The sequence below is a fragment of the Neovison vison genome, chromosome 11, assembly GCF_020171115.1.
Source record: "Neovison vison isolate M4711 chromosome 11, ASM_NN_V1, whole genome shotgun sequence".
Classification (NCBI taxonomy): Eukaryota; Metazoa; Chordata; class Mammalia; order Carnivora; family Mustelidae; genus Neogale; species Neogale vison.
The window spans coordinates 43182441-43204403 of NC_058101.1; the positions used below are offsets into that span (position 1 = coordinate 43182441).

Here is a 21963-nt window from a genome sequence, read left to right on the forward strand (position 1 = left end):
AATATTAAAAGTGGAGTAAGCTTAACTAAAGGGAAAAAATAGTTCAGTAAAAATTCTATTTTTTGTTTCAAATTTTTTTCTCTACATCTCACATGAGATAAGGCCCCCTTTTTTTTTTTTCATCTCTAATGTTTCTGTATTCACCACTTTATTTTAGGTGAAAAAGAAACATTTCCTTAACAGAGATACATCTTGACTTAGAATTAGTTTTACCTTAATCATAAAATTTCTCTAGATAGCACCTGAAAAAAATCAATGCTTATATTAATGATGAGAAGTTCTTCTACTGCCCACTTTACGTGTAAAAGCCCGCTAAGTAATTGTCTGAGTAAGTATTTGGATGAAACTGAAGAATCCACGTTCTACTCTGTTATAACGCAAAGTAAGGTGACCCTTAGGCACAGTGCCCTCTAAATCAACAATTACTGCAGGATTATCTTCTTTACTCTATCGTAACTTATTCAAAATCAAACCATCTTAAATCACTCTGGTACATGCATCCATTCACTTCTTGTCCAATCAAAACGGAATTACCTGTCAACAGAGAAGTACGCTTACAAGTGTGAAACCATTTGACCATGTTATATTTTAATTTGCAGAGACAAAAATGACAAGCAATTTATTTACATAAAACTGTACAAAAGCAAATTAAATTATGTAAAGTATTTCATAAATAGTTGGACGAGTGTTTCATACATTTTGCCATGTTTAGCATAGTTGCGTGCATAGTGACTCATAATAAACGATGATAAATTGTTTTCTGCTTCACTATCAACATCCAAGTAGCAGAACAATAGTCAATGATTAACATTACAAACAGATCGTACCACACTGAATGCAAGTGCTTTAAAATGTAGGAAAAGTTGTCTGAAAGTAAACCCTAGGGAGCTGAAAGTATGAGGTCTTCCTCCAGATGTTGGATCTACCTCTGCCTGGGTCACAACTGACCAGCTCTAGAATATTCTTGATCATATTCACTGTTTTTATTTTATCTCCACCTAAGGACACATTGTATATTTATCGCGGATACAACATCCCTAAAACTACTTCCGTCTTCAGATTTCTCAGGCCTGAATTTGGGATGGCTTGATTCTTGGAGGTTTCTTCGGGTCTGTGTGTTATATTATTTTCCTCTAAGAGAGCTTCCTAGGGTAGCCTTTCAGCCTGATATCTTCAGTACCATCTTAGTTTCTCTTCCCATAAAAATAATGCCTCTCTTGTTTTCTGAAACTCAGGCAGCAGGCCAGTCAGAAACCATACAGAAATGATATCTGGAGGGTCAGAATGAGCATTAGATTTTAGACTGAAGCTACAGACATACACATAAATTTTAATACACATAAATTTATATAGTTACTCATTAATTTATAAATGTGTCCTAATGTATAATGCATGCAAAGTTCACTTGAGAATCTTGTGTACAGAAAACAAGTATGGTTTATATACTGTACAACCAAAATGAAACAGCTGCTAAAAGAAAAATTAACAACAAAACAGAAATAAAGAATAGAAATTCAAAATCAATATTTGACCTTGCAAAATGGACTGATTTCACCCCTGATAATCTCTCTCTGTGTTACTATTATGATAAACGCTTGAGCCTTCTAGTCAGAATTAAGCAGTCCATGTTAATGCCTTAGTTTTGTTTTATGAATGAACGATATTTAAGACTGGTCCATTATCTGAGTTTGTCAGAAGGCAAATTTTTAATATATTATTTATTATTTTCAGAAAATAAACATGGATAAATATACAGGATCAAAAAAGTTGGGAATAGCCCATTTTCCCTCATTGTCCAAACCCAACAACCGTTTTTTTACCATAACAACAGGTATAAAAGGCACAGTTGCTTGTTTTGCATTCACTCATTTATTTTTTTTTTGTTTCTTTTTATTGATTTTTTTTCAAAAGCACTCTATATATGGAGTGGCACCAGATTTAGCCTATTCAAAATAAAAGTCATACAAACACAAAATATATTTCTGTGTCATGCCAGCTCATTATATAATAAACATGTTATGAGAGCTAATTCTACTAGAATTACTGAGAATACTTACAGTACACTGAATTTTTTTCTTTCACACCCATTTTAGTTCTAAAGAGAGGCTCACGAGTTAAATGACAATGACATGGCTGTCTTGAATGTGGTGCAAACATCATTGGGGAATGTAGATCCAATTAATCCAAAGGTCCAGTTGACCCGTATTAGCTTTATAGACAATGGAAGGGTTTTAAGATAGAATGAAATGAGCTATCTAATGGCTTCAAGTGTCTCTTGAAAGAAAGAAAATAAATGCATTAAAAAAAAGTTTGTTGAACACCTGTGTTATGCAATTGAGTATTTGCTTTGTAACGTGCAAGAAAAAATATGTATACATTTTATAAGTATCTTTAGAAGTATTTTGTCTTAATAGGTACTTACAGATTATACAAGGCAGAACTGCTTTAATGCAGTTTCCTAACAGAGTACTAGAATTGCATCTTTCCATCATGTAAATAATAATTAAACATAAACATGTTCAATTATTGATATTTTAGTCCAATATTTTTGTTTCAATTACATATCTTCTTTCATCCTAACTATTATACATAAACTAACATCAAAATGAAAACTCCATTTAAGAAAGAGCAGAAGGAAATGACCCCAAAAGAGTAGCCCACCAAACAGAGAAGTCGTTTTCAAAGATAAACATTTTGATGACCTATAGTAGTTCACAACCTCTGGTCCAGGCTGTTTCACCTTATAGTCTAAGAAATTCTGTAAAGAATAAAACTATCCAAAGCTACATTATTTCTACAGTTTGCTAGAGAGCCATCAGGCTATGTCTTAACCAGGTTGCAAACATTCAGTGTTGGGAACATTTGCTCTTTTCACCTGTTATCCCCTATTCTGTCCCTGGATTGTCACTTCTGTCTGAATGTCCCAGCTCAAATTCCAATTATGTTAAATCATCCTCTATAGAACAAATGACCCAAAATCTGCATATTGTGTTTTTTTTTTCACACTGAAAAAATTGCATCTCTTCCACTTCGAGAGATGTACATACAGAGACATATCACTGCCCAGAACTCATTTCTTTCATGTTCCATCTAGATTCGTTTTAAGACATATTGTATCATGTTCAAAATCACATTAATGACAAATCAATTAGGGTGTCACCTTGTTTCAATGTTGTGAGACTTGAAATAGTGCTATATTGCACAGGATCAAAATTAATGCACTTGTGTTATATGAAAGAGTGCCTTAAACACACAAAAAATACAATTGGTAATTTGAAACGTAAATAGTAAGACCAGCACGCATTACCTGGATTCCAAAATGATAATAGTGATTTTAACTTAAAAGACTTTATACCAACATATCCTTCTTTCCCTACCTACCCACAAAAATGATTTTTACAAGTGAAACTTCCCTGATAATAGGTTTTGAAGCTAATCTTGAAACTTAACTAACTGTCTACTATTATACCAAAAATACATCACTTTAGTTTTCATTTTCTGAGCTTTCAAAGAAAACTCATTTTAAAAGAGAATGCATGTTTTCAGGTATAGAGACAATGTAAAATAAGCTAGTGTTTGAGTATTTCTGTATGTGCATGGGTTCAGTTGCTTTTGTTGCTTAATGGATTTCCAGTCAAGACCAAATCTGCTTCATGATTTCCCTGATCTGCCGTGTGATCTTTGGCCTTTTAATGACACATTGTTCCAGTTAGTTGATAACAGCCGTGCTGTTCTGAAAAATATATATATAATTTTTACAAGTTATAATTAGTGTAATTGATACATGTGGTCAAGATTGTGTGTGTAGTAAGAATATTTGATGAATGTATGGGATTGAAGTGGATACCCCTGACTTGAAAAGAACAACATATGTCAATTTGGTACTACAATCTCCAACTGGGTATTATCTAGCTGTCAGTCATTGTTAGAATTTTAAAGCTGTGAGATTCTCAATATTCTTCTTGTAGAGTCCCCCTTAATAAGAACTGTACCTTTACAGGGACTTTATTATTTTGGGGGGGATTGCCTTTCATGGTGATTAGTTATATTCTCGTGGTATGTCTAAAATACATTTACCTGATTTGTTTTTTGTTTGTTTGTTTGTTTTTTATTTTTTATTTTATTTTATTTTATTTTGTCTGTGTGGGGTTTTTGTTTGTTTGTTTGTTTGTTTGGTTGTTTTTTTTTTTGACCAGCCGGATGGCATTCGAACTAAATCAAAGTGACTAAATCATGCTTCAGCTTAGGGATAATGAGAGTGTGTTGTGTTCTGCTAATCAGGCTTGTTACCATGAAAGAAACTTGCAACCATCTTTTTTTTTTTTTTTTCCCTCCTTGGAGGGGGATGGGGAAGAGGGATAACGGGTGTTGGGAATAATCAGTGAGGGGATCAGACATGCAAGTAACAAGGATGGTTTCTACATTGTACATTACAATCAGGCTAACAGTATCACTAAAGGCCTGATCTGGAGGCAGAAGTGGCAGGCAAAGCTTTGTCTCTTTGGTAGCCCCCTCTTTGTGATTAAACGGTTTTTCTTTGTAAGGTTTTTTGCCCCTTATTCTCCTTCTCATACATGAAAAGAACTTTGCCGTTCTTCTTCATAACCTACAGGTAAACTTCTCTTCTAGTGAGAGTATTGACAGGAGATGGCTTGTATTCCCCTGTTTTTGTAAGGGGAATATCCTCAGGGTTGGCTTCCTCATTTTTGCTGAAACTAGCTGCACTGAAGGTCTCATAGGACGAGGTCAACTTTTTGTTCAGAAGATTTCTGTTGCGGTCACCCATGATGGCGGCCTCGCCATTGGCCAGCTTTTCCTGGCTTCCTCGTTCATCAACAGGCATGAAAGTGGAGAGTTTGGGCTGGCTCTTCTTCCTCTCTGGAGAAGTGCGGACCGGCATCCAGCAGGAGTCTGAGTGGCCATATTCATCACACTCACGGGTACACTTCCCAGTCAGGGCTACATCTGGAAGAGGTCTTGAATCTGAAATTCAAGGAGAAGGAGATGTTAAAGTTGGACATTCTGCAACAGACTTTGTTGATTTGCATGAAATTGGAAGGGGTAAATATATATATATATATAATTTTCCTTTTTTCTTCATCCCATAGTTCATCATTCCCATAGAACAGTTTTTAATTTCATTTCCACTAAAGATAAGGTTTTGCAAAAACATCAAATATCATGGAAAGAGAGGAATGAACAGACTAATAAATTTAAGCATGCAGAAGATAGGTACATATGCATTTGTTACAAGACGGAGACATGTGTATATTCTCAAGTAGAAAAAAGTGCATATGTATATTAGGCTGGGTATAAATTTTTCCACATGCATAAGAAAAGTTATTAAATCCAAATAGATAATTTTCTGTATTTATGAATTATCCCAGAAATCGTGTACTTTTGCCAATTGGATTCCTTCCTGCTTATACATTATTCATGGAGAGCAAATATGCAAAACCTTATATTTAAAATACAGTATAAAACATCAGGGTGACTCAGAAGTAGGACCTAAATTGACAGCACATCATGTGGTAAGAAGTAAAAAAAGCAAAGTACAAGTAGGTTACGGGTGTGAACATACTAGCAATATCTTCTCCTATCCCACCCCGCCCACACCAACCTCCCAACCACCATGTCAAATGACCTTATATGTGCTGTAGGATAATCTCTTAAATGTTCACACAGAAACACGTTTGCCAATGTGTTTGCTGAATAGAAATATTATGTGAAATGCAATGCATTGGGAAAATGCAGTCAAGCTCCTAAAGTTTTGATGAAATAGCATGTAGTCCCAATTAATGTTGGTACCTACTGGAATGGGCAATATCTTCTCTTACTATAAAGCTAAGTCATATCTAGAAGTTCTTAGGGATCAGGATTAGAGATGGAAATTAAGAATTACCTGTATATGTAAGTAAAATTGTTAATATGTGTCTGTCTTTGGAGAACCAGTATATATTTTATTACTATTAATTTTTTAAAAGATTTTATTTATTTATTTGACAGAGAGAGAGAGAGGGATGGTAAGTAGGCAGAGAGGCAGGCAGAGAAAGGTAGGGGTCTGGGAAGCAGGCTCCCTGCTGAGCAGAGACCCCGATGTGGGGCTTGATCCCAGGACCCTGAGATCATGACCTGAGCCGAAGGCAGAGGCTTAACCCACTGAGCCACCCAGGTGCCCCTACTATTAATTTTTTTTTTAAAGATTTTATTTATTTATTTGACAGACAGAGATCACAAGTAGAAAGAGAGGCAGGCAGAGAGAGAGGGGGAAGCAGGCTCCCCTCCAAGCAGAGAGCCTGATGTGGAGCTGGATCCCAGGGCCCTCAGATCATGACCTGAGCTGAAGGCAGAAGCTTAACCCACTGAACCACCCAGGCACCCCTACTATTAACTTTTTTTAACAGACTTTGTTTTTATTTGAAAAAGAATGAGAAGGGGGGGGCAGTCTTCCTCAACAGATTCTAAAATATAACTGTAGGGTTTCATTTAATATATTTTTAGTTTATTTTATTGCCAAACAAAAGAACATAATATGATTGTGCTTCAATTGATATAATATGACTTTTTTTTTTTTTTTAAACAAGGCTTTGGGCTTAAAAGATGGACAGATTTTAACCTCTGGAAATATAGTCACAACAATGGAATCAGTGAGATTTGCCTATACATGATCTTGGGTTGATTTGGTTTAAAATTAAAGAAGGTGTTATTTAAATGATCCCCCAAATACTTAGACCTTCCATTTCTGTCTCCACCCACCATCCTCATCCTCTCTTCCTTAACATTACATTCCTATTTTGACTATCATTTGTATAGGCTATTTCAGAAGTTTTGCTCTGCCCAATCTCCCAGATTAAGGCAGTCCAATGCACACCATTTTTTCCTGCCATGAAGGATAACTGAAATATTGACATTTGTCAGCCCATTGATTTTTGAACCGCTATGGCCTGAGATTGTTTTACATTGTGTGCTGAGAGCTCACTGAGGAAATGCCAGCGCTCTTCACAGGAAATCTAGACTAACTTTTCTCTTTCCCAAAGGTAAAATGCAAAGATAATTATTTATTGTCGTTGCACATGCTGTGTTGCTATCTGACTTCTAAGTCAGAAGACCCTATTAATTTTATCATCAAAAGTGAAAGCACTTTCTTATTCATATTTTTATGCCGAGAATTCCCTCTGTGTCTTTCAAACACACATTTTAGATGCATTTTAAAAATCAAACTATTGGTAAATTTTATGAATGGTTTTTGTAATCTAGTTAGTTTAAATAAGCAAAGTGGGAGTTCTTTCCAGAATATTTTCTATCTTGGGATACTTTGTTTATCTAAAGCTGACCAAAATGCCTTGAACAGGAAAAACCCTTGTAAAAATGCAAAGTGCAAGTTCAGACCTATTTTCCTCTAAACATTCCTTTTTTTTCTTCATTGCTTTAACAAGTTCAAACTTTTCTTTTTCCTGTATGATAGTGCATCAAAGACACAAGAAAATAATCAAGACTAAAGCTACCAAAACAAGAAAGATCTCTTTGAATGTGGTTGTCATTCCCTGCAGAAATGGCCCAGAATGTTCTCCAATCAGCTAAATTTATTTAAGTCTCACACAATGTGTCAGTTTACTTACACAGTGATTTACAGATTTTCTGCTTTTCAGGGATTAATTGTGTTTCCAGTTTAAATGTGTAGCACTTTGTTATTCTTTTGTTTGAGATACATGTAGAGAAAGCTCAGAGAACTGTGTGATATGCAAGGAACTCTTCTTACCTGTTGTTTTACTTCTGTACCTGAACTTTCTGTTGTTCATAAGGAACTATATTTATTTAGATTGACTCAATTTCTCATCAACTAGAAGTGAGAGACTCTTCAATTTCTTCCCCCAGCGCTTACGTCCTAGTCTGGATTATCTCCTGCTGAAATTGATTTCCTCTTATTGCTTTTAACAAAAGGCAACTTGTCTTCTCTGCCATCAGGCACTTGTGGGCTGCCACATCTCCATCCAAGAAGCATGACTTTTAATAAGGATCTCCTGTCCTTTCCAAAGTCAAACACTTGATTGTGGACCACAGTGGAAGTTGACAAGCCTAATTGGCTAAGACATGTTGCAGTGCTTGTCATCAGATTTAGAAAATAATCAAGAAAGGCTATAAGCGATTCATCAGAAGCAATCAAAACTCCCAATCCTGATGACTCAAATGAATCCTCAAAAGAAACGCCAATGATTAACAAATGCAATTTGTATTATATTGCAATTTATTAAAGGGGGGCATGAGTGGAATAGTATTTTTATGTGTTCTATATTTTCTTATTTTAATTATGTAAGTATTTTTTTTAAGACAAAACTTATACCTGGTCTTAAAAAACATCAAAGACACTTCTTTCTCCCTTTCATAAAAAGACATACTCTTAAAATGTCTTATTTTTGTAGAATTATAGAGGCAGACCTTACACAACTAGTAATCTTTCAAAGTCTTTCAGTCTTTCACAGAGGATGTGGTTTTGATATGTAAGAACATTTCATGCTTTTGTTTAGTACTATTTCTTTTAAATTTGAACCTTAGTGAAGATGGGAAACAGTTCATTATGATTCTTGTGAGTTGGCATTAAGTAAATCAGTGAAAAGTAAAATATTCTATCATCAAAATATAATGGTATTCTCTACCAGCATTTTCCACAATAAAATCAGTTCCTTAGAGCCCTCCTCCGCAGCCCCCTCCCACTCCCGACTTAATCACCTCAAACCTGGTGAAGACCGGATGCAGAATAGGAATTCATTAGATCCCATGGCCAAGTTAGCACTACTCGTGAGGTTCTAGTTATGCTATTTTGCTAGACCCATTACATCCATTTGGAGAGTTACAGTCCTTTCTTAGACATCAAGTTAATTTCCTTCTGAAAGTACAGTTTTAAGCCATCATCATAGCAAACAATTTTAGATGAGTTTATAACACAGAAAATACTTTCCCACCCACATTGTCTTAACTTATCCTCTCAGCGGAAAGGCAGGAGGATGGCAGCAGTAAGGAATCCAGCCTGTGGGAGAGCAGAGGCCAAAGACTAAGTGTTTCGACTTTCACTTTAGTGTTTCTCATAAGGCTACAATGTTCCTTCTTAAAATGTAACAGCTGAGTAGTTAGAGGTCAATTACTGCTACCCACAGCCATAAGAAAAAACTAGAATCCAAAAGAAGAGAAAAAAAAAAAAAAAAGTTTCTGAGAAGTGTAGGAAATAGATGTCGCTAAGTCACACATTTTACTACATAATGCCAATAATGGTGCAACCTCCCTATAATGATAAAAGATTTAAGAAGTCCAGCTCTTTCTCTGAATAGAAGTACATTTGCCCTTATTGGGCTCGGTGGGTGAATTGGTCCTGGGAAATGCGGGTACAGTGACCTCAACAAGGAGGGACAGACAGACAATAGGTGGAATCATCAGAAATAATAAGGAAAGCACAGATTCATGCAGGCATTTCATGTTCCCAGAAGCTGTTCTATACATTTCAGAAACCAATCCGGGCATCTTTATTCCAGAAGAGAACTGTATGGTTAAGACTCTTGAAGACAGCTCTGCACCGGTAAGGATCTTCAGATGCTGAGTTATGCATTCTGCCAGAATCCTGGGCACCCACTTTACTGCAGGCCCTTGGTTTGGTACTGAAGATACAAGGGTATTTTTATCTCCTAAGAGAAGGCATGAAAACGCCGCATTTAGTTTTAAAATATTTCCAGTGAGGTTTTTTTTTTAAGCTCAGTTATTTCATGCTATATGCATAATTTGCTTATTTAACATACAAATGACTTAATTCTCTGATCATGTGATGAGTTGTTAGTCAATGTGTAGATGTTCACACCATTCCTACAATTTGTTCTTTAAATTCAAGCAACAGCATATTCTTAACATTACTTGAGAAAATTCTGCAATGAAAAATTGTGTTATCCTCTCCTTTTGGGGAGAAAAAAAAACACATACAGGCCCCTTTTGCTTTTCTTCCTTTTTGAAGGAAGTTTTCTTTTTAGACTTCTCGACTTTTTGTTATATAAAGATTTCTTTTTCTGGAGGCACGTCTAAATTCTGGTGTAATTTGGTGGACAACAAAAAAGGTTTTACAAAAGGATGTGTGAGAAAAAAGAAAGACAATCGGTAATGGTTTTCCAACAAATACTTTAACATTACCTTTACTTTCTTAGGAAAAGAAATATGAAAAATATCTGTTTTACTCAAGTGATTAAATAAAGTGCTCGACTTTAAAATAGGTGTCAGAAAATGATTTGCTTTTGCCTTATTTAATACAATTGAGGACAAATAATTAAATAAACCCTTTACTGGGAAATTATTATTGAAGTCACTAAAGATTAGGTGTGAGGGGATGAAATCCAAAAGGTGCATATGGAGTTAGACTTGTTTTTGTTTTTGTTTTTTTAATGTAAATAACCTAAAGATCCCTACCTTTTGTCTGTTCCTGGAATTTGGGAAAACTAGAAAGGTAAGCAGTAACAGATAATGGACAGGTTAGGAATCACTGACGCAAACAAGCAGTTTGTAATTCTCTAAGTATCTGATTACTCTCCAGAAGAAGGGGAGATTTATAGATACATAAGTGTCACCTAGGGCTACAATGAAGGGTTTTTAAGATTTCTTTTTTTTTTTTTTTTTTTAAGATTTTATTTATTAACTTGATAGACAGAGACCACAAGTAGGCAGAGAGGCAGGCAGGGAGAGAGAAGAGAAAGCAGGCTTCCTGCTGAGCAAAGAGCCCAATGTGGGGCTCGATCCTAGGACCTTGGGATCATGACCTGAGCTGAAGGCAGAGGCTTTAACCCACTGAGTCACCCAAACACCCCGGTTTTTAAGATTTCTAAACAGTGTTCTGATTTGTCTAAAATCACTTTACCCTACCAAGCTTAAAGAGGATATAAGAATAGCCTATGCACTCATCCCTAACTTCAGTCTTCTTATGCTACTCCTAAGCAAGTCCTGATGGGACAGTGAGTTTGTGAAAAGAATGGATGTGGTGTCTCAACATTGCTGTGTGTGATTCTGCGTGCGTCGTGTGTAAGTTCTGTGACTTTGGATGTAATTTCTTGAATGTAATTTCTCTGAGCCTCAAGGTCCTCATGAGGGAGAGAATAAGACCTACTTCCTTTTATATTACAGGGATAAAATAATTAATGTATATAATGCTTATTATGGATTTGTCTCTGGTGTGGTATAGATACTCAGTAAATAGTAGGTCATAGCCCCTGGAGATATTTAAGGTAATATGTCTGTACCTATATCTATATTTATATCTATATCCATCTCATCTCTATAGTCTTCCATAAGTGAAATATATGTTATTGAGGGAAATAAGCTTAGAAACTAGGTTCCTTGGATTAAAAACCTAATTTTATAACTTAGTATATAATTATGAAAAGGTTACTTGATTGATATAAATTACCTCATCTGTGTAACAGGTATAAGAAGAAATTAACCTCTCAAGATTATTGTGAAAATTAAGTCTATTAATATAGGTAAAGCATTAGTAATAATTCCTGACACACAATAGCCCTCAATAAATATTAACTACTTCAGGTGCACCATTCCTCAGCCACAACTGTGTCCTGAAAAAACCTTTGAAAACTAAAGTGTTTTTTTTTCCCATAAATTTATACCCTTGACATTTAATACAAGACTTTTCTTCATCTTTATCTTATATTGTATAAATATTTATGTTTTCCTGTAGAAATACTATGTTTAATTAATGTCACTCTCAGAGTCTTCATTTTTTAAAATGATATATGATATTACCTTTTTTTTAAAAAGATTTTATTTATTTACCTGACAGAGAGATCACAAGTAGGCAGAGAGGCAGGCAGACTGAGAAGCAGGCTCCCTGGTGAGCAGAGAGCCCCCCAGTACCCTGGGATCATGACCTGAGCTGAAGGCAGAGGCTTTAACTCCTGAGCCACCCAGGTGTCCTGATAATACTTTTTTTTAACATATGAAGGACTCTGAATTTTGACATATATTTGGCTAAAAGGTTAACTTATTGTGGAATTAATACCAATCATCAATCAAAGGGGCATATTGAGGTACTTTTCCAGTAGTACTAATGACTTTAGAGTCTGAAGTATACCAGAGCTACCATTTATGTAGGAAAATAAAAAGGTTCCTATATCCTGTATATTCTATGTCAGGTTCTTATTTATTAAGATTTTTTCAGGGAAGATGCATTTGGTATGAGGCATTACAGTTGCTCAAAACTAAAGAGGAAATGCTCTATTACATGCAGCTTCTTTTACAACCTAAACAGATCAACCTCACAATGAATCATTTTCGTTTGAAGGAGATTTTCCCCTAAAATACTGGTTGTTGGCTAGCTACCTTGCTTTGCCTTCATGGGCCACAACATAAGAAGGAACTCCATTTTTAAGATATGCTAAAAATTAGAAATAAACTAATCTAAGACTAAGAGGTTAAAATCAAAGAAAGACAAGAAATAAAAGGGCAAATACCTAAAATTCAGCGTACCCTCCATTCATGGGAAATGATGGAACAAAAAAGCCATTCAGCAGATGAGCTCTGCAGATTTCATGATGTATGTATACGATTGCATCAAATTGTGATACAAGACCAGAAATTCCTCTAATCTCCTTATACACCTCTCTTTGGAATGTGCTTATGTTAGGATGTAGATTCTATCTCTGTACCTCTTGACAATGAGCCAGTTTTGATGATTAGAATGTGGTAGAAGTAATACTGAGTTATTTCCACACTAGGTTTCAAGAAGTCTAGCAACTTTCTTTGTGTTTGCTCTTGGAACCCTGCCATCTCTGCCCCTGAGAGAAAGCACGATCTAGTCTCTTTGAAGATGAAACGCTACTTGAGAAAGAGACTCAGCAGTCTCAGCAGAGCCTACCCCCAGGTAAGCTTTTTCACTCTCCAGGCCAACGCAGCCTCATGAGTGAGTCAGGCAGAACTAGCAGAAAGACCACATAGCCAATCCATAGAAATGTGAGGAGTAGTAAGTCTTTGCTGTTTGAAGCACCTAATTACATTTAATTTTTTGTTTGTTTTTCTTTGGTGGGGAGAGGGTTCATCAATGCAGTGATGGATCTCTGAGATAATGATCTTGGATATATTATATTATCTACAATAAACAGCCTGAGATCTGGAAATAATATACACTACTTCTTTTATGTCTCCTTCTTGTGAGTAACAAACTGACTAATATTGCTGAAAGTACAACTCTTCCAAAGAACATTTTCAGAGATGTAAGCACATTTAATTAACAACTTCAAGCTGAGGGCTACTATAGAAAGATCTGGAAATTCTGGGTCTATAATTACAGGATTTCACTGCATTTTATACCTAAGAGTGTTCTAGTTTGAGCTGACATGCCAAGACAATATTAAAATGTTTAAGCATGTTTGAAAGCATCAGCAACTTTTCTCCATACCTTAGGCTAAACTCAGTTAAACAGCGATTGAATGTTTCTCAAGAAGCATTTATTGCCCTGAGGCTTCGACCACTGTCATTCTGAATATGGCATTATCATCCACGGTGGAAACTGTGCACGCCGTGTCTCAAGCAGTCTTGCTGAATCAACTCAAACATGAATCTGCTGGTTGGCACGTGAAAACTGCACTACAGCAGAAAAAGGTATGGTGACTGCCTGGAAGTGATCCATTTATGTACATCAGAGATGTGGTTTCACTTTGATTTCCCTCTTCACACATGAAAATTAGAGGCAGTGGAGGTTAAGGGAGTGTTCAAGGAGCAGAGTGGAAAGACAGGAGGGAAAAGGCTGGAGATGGGAAGATGATCCGATATTGATCAAAAGAATTCATAAAACCCAGAGAAAGCTTGGGGGCATCTGTTTCACAAGTTAGCGAATGATTATTCCACTCAAGCCCAATTTTGGTTTTTTATTCATTCATTCATGCTTATTTTCCATTGCAAAAATCCTGTCTTTCATAATTTTTCTTCTAGTCTCTTGGATTTTGGTATATTAGAAATTACTTTGAGTGTCATAGACTTTAGTAATCTGATGAAAACTAGAATCTCCTCCCATAAATATAGGTATGTACTCCCCTAAATTGCTTAAAATTTCTATGGGGTTCAAGATACCTGAATTAAGGTCACAGTATACTTCCAGCCTTCTGGGGGATTGGAGAAAGAGGGTATATTTTTATACTTATTTTTTTTTCCCCTTTGAGTTTCAATCAAAATTTAAGAAATATTTAACAATGTGACATGTATCCTCCAAAAACAGAAATTATAGGCAGTAAATAAATTACCATTCAAACACTGACAGAAAGATTTAAAAGAAATAAACAAAAACAAATTATGAAACTGATTTAGAAGTAAAGAAAATAATTAAGGTTTGATTATGTCAGTATTTTAAGTTGGTCATGTAAATGTTCACATCTAAAAGCCCCATAATTAGGTGGCTCTGTTGCGCAATGGATAGCGCATTGGACTTCTAAAAGCCCCATAATTTTTAAGGCTTTAACTAAATAGGAAATTAATGTTTGGGGATGAATTTAAATCATTGCTGATCACCAGTTGGAAAACATGTTCTTTCCTGGTCCTGAAACCAATATTTGTTTCAAATCAGTGTCTGGGATTGCCAACAACTAGATCTTCATTCACTTACCAGAAGATGGCAGGTGAATTCTCTTTATTATGAAAATTCATACAAAAACAATAATGATCCAGGTGAGGTTTTCTTTTTTTTTCTTTTTTTTTTTTTTAAGTTAATGAAATGCGTGAGCCACTTTGTATTGGTTTTACTATAAAACGTGAATTGGATAACACAAAAAGAGTTGCAAACATCAACTTAGAATCACTTTCCAGCAATGGTCTCACATCTTTGGTTTTCATAATTGACCATAAAGTTGTAGGATATAGGGCGCCTGGGTGGCTCAGTGGGTTAGGCCGCTGCCTTCGGCTCGGGTCATGATCTCAGGGTCCTGGGATTGAGTCCCGCATCGGGCTCTCTGCTCGGCAGGGAGCCTGCTTCCTCCTCTCTCTCTCTGCCTGCCTCTCTGCCTACTTGTAATCTCTCTCTGTCAAATAAATAAATAAAATCTTTAAAAAAAAAAAAAGTTGTAGGATATATATCCTACAGTGAATATTAATGTTGTCTTTAGGAATGCATGTTTATTCTGAAGATAGTACACAAAAGCCCTATTAACTGTAAGAATATTATCTTTGGATTGTGTTCTTGAGGGCAGAATTCATGTATCTTTCCTTTACACATAACATAATTCTATACAAATAAAGAAGTTAAAAAAAAAGAAAATTGAAAAAAAATCAATTAATAGATATTATTTTCTCAAACTTTCTTTCCTCCAACATAAACCACAACAAAGCATTTTTTTTTTTTAATGGAAGTGATAAGTTAACAAATAGTTCCTATAATAAGGAGCCGGCATTAAATGTCTAAATACTTAATGCAAGTATGTTAAATATTAAACAAATTAATTCAGTATGTGGCAATGTCTTAAGAAGACCATCACTACCGTGGCTATAATGAGATAGAAGGTGTTTCTAAGTATCTTTTTCTATGTGTTATTTTGTGTGAAGTCTAAAATAAATTATATTGAAGCTAAAATCATGTATGAAGTAGAACTACAATGGAATGTGATTACTTTTTACAGAGGGACAAATCATATCCATTTAGATTTACTGAAGCAATATAATTAATTTTTTTAATGTGGAAAAAAAAAAACAGTAGCCATGCACTTCCTCCCTTAGTGTAGAAATCTTGAGAAACTCTGCAATTATTCTAATGATATGGCCATTTGCAAATATATTCTCAAACTCTGTGCTTGGACTACCTGTTGAAATATTTTACTAGTCATACAGAAAAGCTAATCTGTTTGGAAGTACTGCATAATAACAAATATGTTGTAATAAATATCCCATTAGTTATTGTAATTTGGGGCAAAGCCGAAAAGTTTCTCCTTTGTATCCCTTACTAAGGAAATTTTCACAAAAACTTTGTTTTGTAGTACTATTGAGAGATGAGGTTTTGAATGCTTTTAGTGGGAGCTGAAACACCATTTATAGGGAGAGTTTTAAAACAGCTGGAATGCTGGCTCCTTACTGTGGTCAATAAGTTGATCAGTTGGAACTAAATTTGGCAATCACAATTAGGACCAAAAGAGTGTTGAAGAGCTTGGGAGAGCAGAGCAGGTAAATAAAAGGAAAGAGAAGGAAGGCAATGTTCTCTCATGATTTGCAAACAGGACTCAAAGAGCAGCTAAAGTGGGGGAAATCAATGAAGTAACACTGGATCAGTTTGCTTCATTGATTTTTGCTGCTCATTGAAATGTTTTCCTTTATTTACTTCCTACTTCTTCGGATAGTGGCAAAGTCTCACTGTCGAACCTCCCTTGGAGCCTGTGATTGGCAGAGAGGGGAGCTCTGGAGATCCTCTCCTGCCTACATTATACCTTCTTGTGCTGCATAGAATTGGAGGCACTTCTGATTCTCCATGTGATGCAGCAAGAGCCTCCCTGCATAGCTTCTGGGGTGGGGAAGAGCAAAAGATCCCTCCAAGGACCCCCAACATCATAATCCCCAGAACCTATGAACATGTCGGTTTACAAGGGATGGTGGAATCAAGGTGTCAGATGATGTTGAAGTTGTTAATATAATGACCCACAAATAGGGAGATTTTAGGAGTTTGGGCTACAAATCAAGGCTCTAGAAACTGGAAAAGGCAGCAGATTGTCTCCTCCAGCCTCTAGAAAGAAATGCAGCCCTGCAGAGACTGATTTAACCCAGGAAGAAGGCCCACTGTCAAACCTCTGACCTACAGAACTATAGGAGGATACATTTTTGCTTTTCTAAGACAATTTGTAGTACTTTGTTACAGTTTCAGGAAGAACTTAATACACACTCCCACCTATTTTCTGGTTAGAGTAGGGACAGTGCAGAATTGATATATTTGACCCTTACCAGCCAGATTTCATCCATGAGAGGAAATAGAATGGAAGGTTTTTGATTTGCTAAGTTTTCATCGAGTTGTATTTACCTAAATTTTGAGCATCTGCCAAGAATTTTCTTTTTGCAATCCTGAAAATTTTACTACATCCTAGTGTATGATTGTCTCAGTGATTTGTTTATGGCCAATCAACAAAGTCCTGTTTCTTTTTTGTCCTGGAAGGCACTAACAATTCACTTTTTCTGAATGATAACTTTCTCTTGTTCCATCCCTCAGTGAGAGCTGTTTCTGGGATCATTACCAGAGAGATCACTTTAAACCATTCTCTATGTGGGTGGTGTGATTCCCAAAAACAGAGAGAGAGAGAGAGAGAGAAATAAAACACACATTTGGCATAGTATCTAAGGAGGAGAGGAAGGTACTGGGGTATGACCCTAAAGAGGGCTTTGTCAGGCTTCATCACAGTGCTCTAAATGTGGGATTTTGTGACTTCCTGATGTTTATCACTTGAGTACATTTTTTTTCAAAGATTTTATTTATTTATTTGACAGAGGGAGACAGATCAAAAGTAGGTAGACAGGCAGGAAGAGAGAGAGAGGGAAGCGGACTTCCTGCTGAACAGAAAGCCTGATGTGGGGCTCGATCCCAGGACCCTGAGATCATGACCTGTGCCAAAGGCAGAGGCTTAACCCACTGAGCCACCCAGGCGCCCCTAGTACATTTTTGTGTTTGTTTTTGTTTAGCCTCTTTCACTTCCGGTAGATAGCAGGAAAGTGTCTTATAAAAAACACCTTTACCATTATTTTAAGAATAGAAAGTAGAGTAAGAAGTAGAGTAAGAGTAAGCAGAGTAAGGAGAGTAAGAAGTCTCCCCCTAGTTGAAAACCTTCTTCTTTGAATTTCAGTATAAATTTCAAATTCCATGTTATTGTACAGAAGGCCCTTCAGGATCTGGATCCTGTCTACCTCTTATCCTTAATCTCTTTCTTACTTGCTCCTGTTTGCCCCTTCACCAGATCTAATGCAGTTGTCCTTTCCAGAAGGCCTCTGTGTTCACAATATTAAGGTGTTGCTTCTTCTATTATTCCTCGCCTTGTCACCCAGCTGTCCCCCACCAAACCATTCACAATCCAGTTCCAAGATGTCTCCTTTGAGATTTCTTCTTAGCAGCCTAATCATGATTTCTCTTGATTTCTTCTCCATGTAATTAGCCAAGCAGAAAAGGTGAAGTGATTTTTGTTTATTTGTTATTTGAAGATCTGAATAAACTTCTCTACTATTCACTCTCCTTATCCTCTTCCAGGGCCTATTTCTCCAGTTTTGGTATGTTTTCTAACACAGCATTGTAGTTGATTCAAATAAACCAGGGATATATTTTAAAGAACAAAATGTCATCTTCACACTCAGCCTGGGGCAGGGTGGGTGGGTTCAGCGGAGGCAGGAGGAGGTACGAAGAGTAAGCCTAATAGGAAAACCCCATACTTAGTGGTCACAACTAATTTGTTTAGATTCTTTACTTACGGATGGTGGCTATTTTAGAGTTCTTTAGTGTTGTCAGGACTTCTGTCTGGCAGTTATACAAATTTTTCAATAATAAACTTGGGAAATAAAATTTATTTTTAGCTTATTCATAGCTTCTATCATAAATGAATATCTTCAAAACAAGGAGTCATGAAAATGGTATTCTATGTGATGGCAAAGGCGAAAAGCAGAAGGTTCTCTTCTCTCATTCTTTGTGATGTGGGTGTATTTTAATAAGAACTATTATAGGCATGTGCCAACCTATTTCAGTTCAGCAAATTTTATTTGCCTTTTGGTGGCAACCTGATGGGTACATTTTAAGAAGGTAGGATCATAAGTAATTAAGATAAGTACTTTTCTAACTTAAGACCATGATTCACTAGTTGGTGCTTGAACCCATTTAGGAAGTTATAATCAGTATACACCATAGACACATTATTTTGTGAAGATTGTTGTTGTAGGTTTTTTATATGAGTATAAATATTTATATGTGTATACTTGGTCCCTGTATAAAATGGAATTTTTATTTTGGATCACACTGAAAACTACTGAAAGTCTATAATTTAAATCATATCACAGGGAAGTCTATGTATTCTTGCCTATTTCAAGTAAGCTATATATTTTATCATATCTAATACAAAATGTAATTTTAATATGCCCACAATGTCATGTGGATTTTAAATTGTGCTTTTAACTGTCATTTCAAATGATACTTCAGAGACAAAAAGTTTTATCCTTATTAAAAAGGAATTCAGATAATTCAAAAAAATAGAAGCTAGTCACATCCTCAATAACCACTTCAAGAAGTCTACTGTAAATACAGTTTCTTACCTTGAGACATTCTGAATTTATAGTTAATTCCCTAGATTCCAATTTTCTAGAATTATGTGTAATTGTGATGAGCTTTCTCGTAATTCTCTTAAATCCTCTGATAGAGTTTGATTTATTTCAATCAGCAAAATGGCAACGGACCCTTTCGAAATGGAGGACTTAATGTGACTTCTTAAAGTCATATAGACATTAAGATGTAGGACACATTTAAGCTGTCTAATTGTACTGCTGGTCTAATGCCTAAGTATTAATCTGTCACAATGTCAAATTACATACATTTAGGTTTTTTTTTTTTTTTAAGTAAAATGTGTCTGCACTTAACAAACTCATAGTGTAAAAAATTCACGAGTGCAATTAGAATGTCATGTCTTCTGCAGATGACTTAAGAAAAGCATGAATCAGAGCTTAACAGTCCAACATAATTTCATAGTTAATCGTGGTGAAATTATGGTACTGCAACAACGCAAAGGCAGTACAGTGAGATTAGCAGACAGTGACGATCAGCTATTTATCCCCACCATCTGCTGTGCATGCTCATTATTTAAGTCTTTTTTTTTTTCTCTTAATGTTTTCAGTTTTGACTTTGCCAGCAGTGGGCATCACATAGGAAAACAGGTTTCATGGTGCAAACAGACTTTCTCATGGGTTCAATGAATTAGCTTCACTGGCTCTTCAGAGGCTTCTCAAGCAGAGAAGACTGGCTGGAGGGAATTAATTTTAGAGAGCTTTTGTGTACTGGCCAGTGTCGTGTACAACTCAAAAGAATCTTTCTCTATAAGAAACAAAAAAGATAAAACTACAAGTCTCAGAAGAATGAAAATCAACACGAAAACATATGCTTTGGGAGTTTCTTTTAAATGACATACTTAAAATGTATGGGAACTGTATTAACCACTTGATCATATTCTGAAAACACTTGAGGGAATTATTTGATGGGAATCTTGCTAATTTGCAAGGCTTCTATGTTCTGCAAATAAGCCAAGGACTAGTGGAACTAGGACTTGTTAATGGCAGGACGGAGGAACTCAGTGAAAATTCCACTATGGAGAGCAAAGAAGAGATGGAGTTTACGGAACAAAGCTGGCATGAAGGAGTGCCTGGGGGGCTCAGTCGGTTAATTGTCTGCCTTCAGCTCAGTTCATGATCCCAGGATCCTGGAGTCCTGCATCTGGCTCCCGGCTGGGTGGGGAGCCTGCTTCTGCCTCTATCCTTCCCTCCTGCTTATGCTCTTTCTCTCTCTCTCGAAAATAAATTAATTAAAACCTTAAAAAAAAAAAAAAAAGCTGGCATGAAGGTTGGATCCATGAAGGTCACAGGTCCCATGAGTGGGGTAATATAACTTGCAGAAGTATATCCATTCATCCAAAAATTTTTGATATGCCGTGCACTATTCTAAAACTTTACATGTATTAACTCATTCTGTTTTCACAACAACCCTGTAGGAAAGGTTGTATGTTACCCCATGTTACAGGCAAGAAAACTAGGACACAGAGAAGTTAAGTGAGTTACTCAAGAGTCTGCATCTAGCGAGTGATAGAACAAGGTTGCAAACCCAGGCAGACTGACTCAGAGCTGTGCTTTACCCACTGTGCCATAGTACCTCTCAATAACAGCACAACAATGCACCAGAAACTCATGTCAGATGTTAGGGGGAAAAAAAAATATCTTTGTCTATACTGAATTAAAGCAGGAAAGCACTGTCTGTGTAGAAAGACAAAACTAGCAAAAGCAGTATACCTGAATGTCAAGCGTAGCAGGAATCTCAACAATCTTAACTGAAATAAGGGGAATATTTTTAGTTTGGACAGATAGAAAGGTGAAAACTCAAAAAGCGAGTGTGGGTGGAGGTTCCAGGGCCAGAATGACATGGGACAGACTACGTTCCCTTGGGGTTTTCTTTCACAGCTGTCCCTCAGTTGGTCTTTAGGATGACGAGTTTTGTGTCCAAGTCAAAATGAGACTAAATTGCTATGTTGGAAAAAGCCTCAAACTTCTATTATTAAAACCATATTCAGCCAAGAAAAAGTTTCATCATCACAATACAGGTCTATTTTGAATTCTGCATGATAGAAAGACACCTCAATTATGAGGTTTTGGATCATTGTCATTCCAGAGACAAGAAAGCCATATTTGGAAACCACAGTGTGCTGGGCTGAACTTCTGAGAACAGGAGATGCCGAACCACTCCTTGGTGAATTGGATGTGAGAAGTGGAAATCAATGCTTCCACTACAGAAAAGAAGAAGTTGTGGACAGTTATTTCTGGCAAACAAACCATCAAAGAGATTATGTAGGACATATTAATCACAATTGGGTTGGTTAAATTGGAAAAGAAATACTGACAATACTGATTTCTTAAGAGAAAATGAACACAAAGCAATACTGGAGTTATACTTATCGAACTTGATTCCCTCTACTAAACAGGTAACTGATTAATATCCAGACTTTTTTATTTGAGAATATATAGCTGCAACCCATGGTGGGGAGATTTAAACTCTAGAGATGGAGGAAAACTGTGTATATTAGAAGAAAATGCAGTAAAGAGAGTAGTGACTTTAAGAACATTTATATACCTTGTACTTTTTCATAATTGTATTCTGAGTTTAAAAACCAAGGAATCATACACCATGTAAAACTTCATTTTCACTCTGTGAAGACCTTTACTTTCACTGCTCTTCATTGG

At 36.1% G+C, this 21963-nt stretch overlaps 1 protein-coding gene across 4 annotated transcripts in view; it reads right to left on the minus strand.

Moving 5' to 3' along the window:
- Positions 1-563: 563 nt before the first annotated feature.
- The window catches only part of PCDH7 (protocadherin 7), a 418062-nt gene continuing 396662 nt past the window's right edge, over positions 564-21963 (minus strand). For 2 of the 4 annotated variants that reach the window (XM_044225791.1, XM_044225789.1), the window contains exon 3: positions 564-4983. In XM_044225791.1, coding sequence (XP_044081726.1) covers positions 4607-4983 — 377 coding nt within the window. In that variant the 3' untranslated portion in view covers positions 564-4606. The remainder of the gene's footprint in view (positions 4984-21963) is intronic. The other 2 variants (XM_044225793.1, XM_044225792.1) reach the window with 1 other exon arrangement.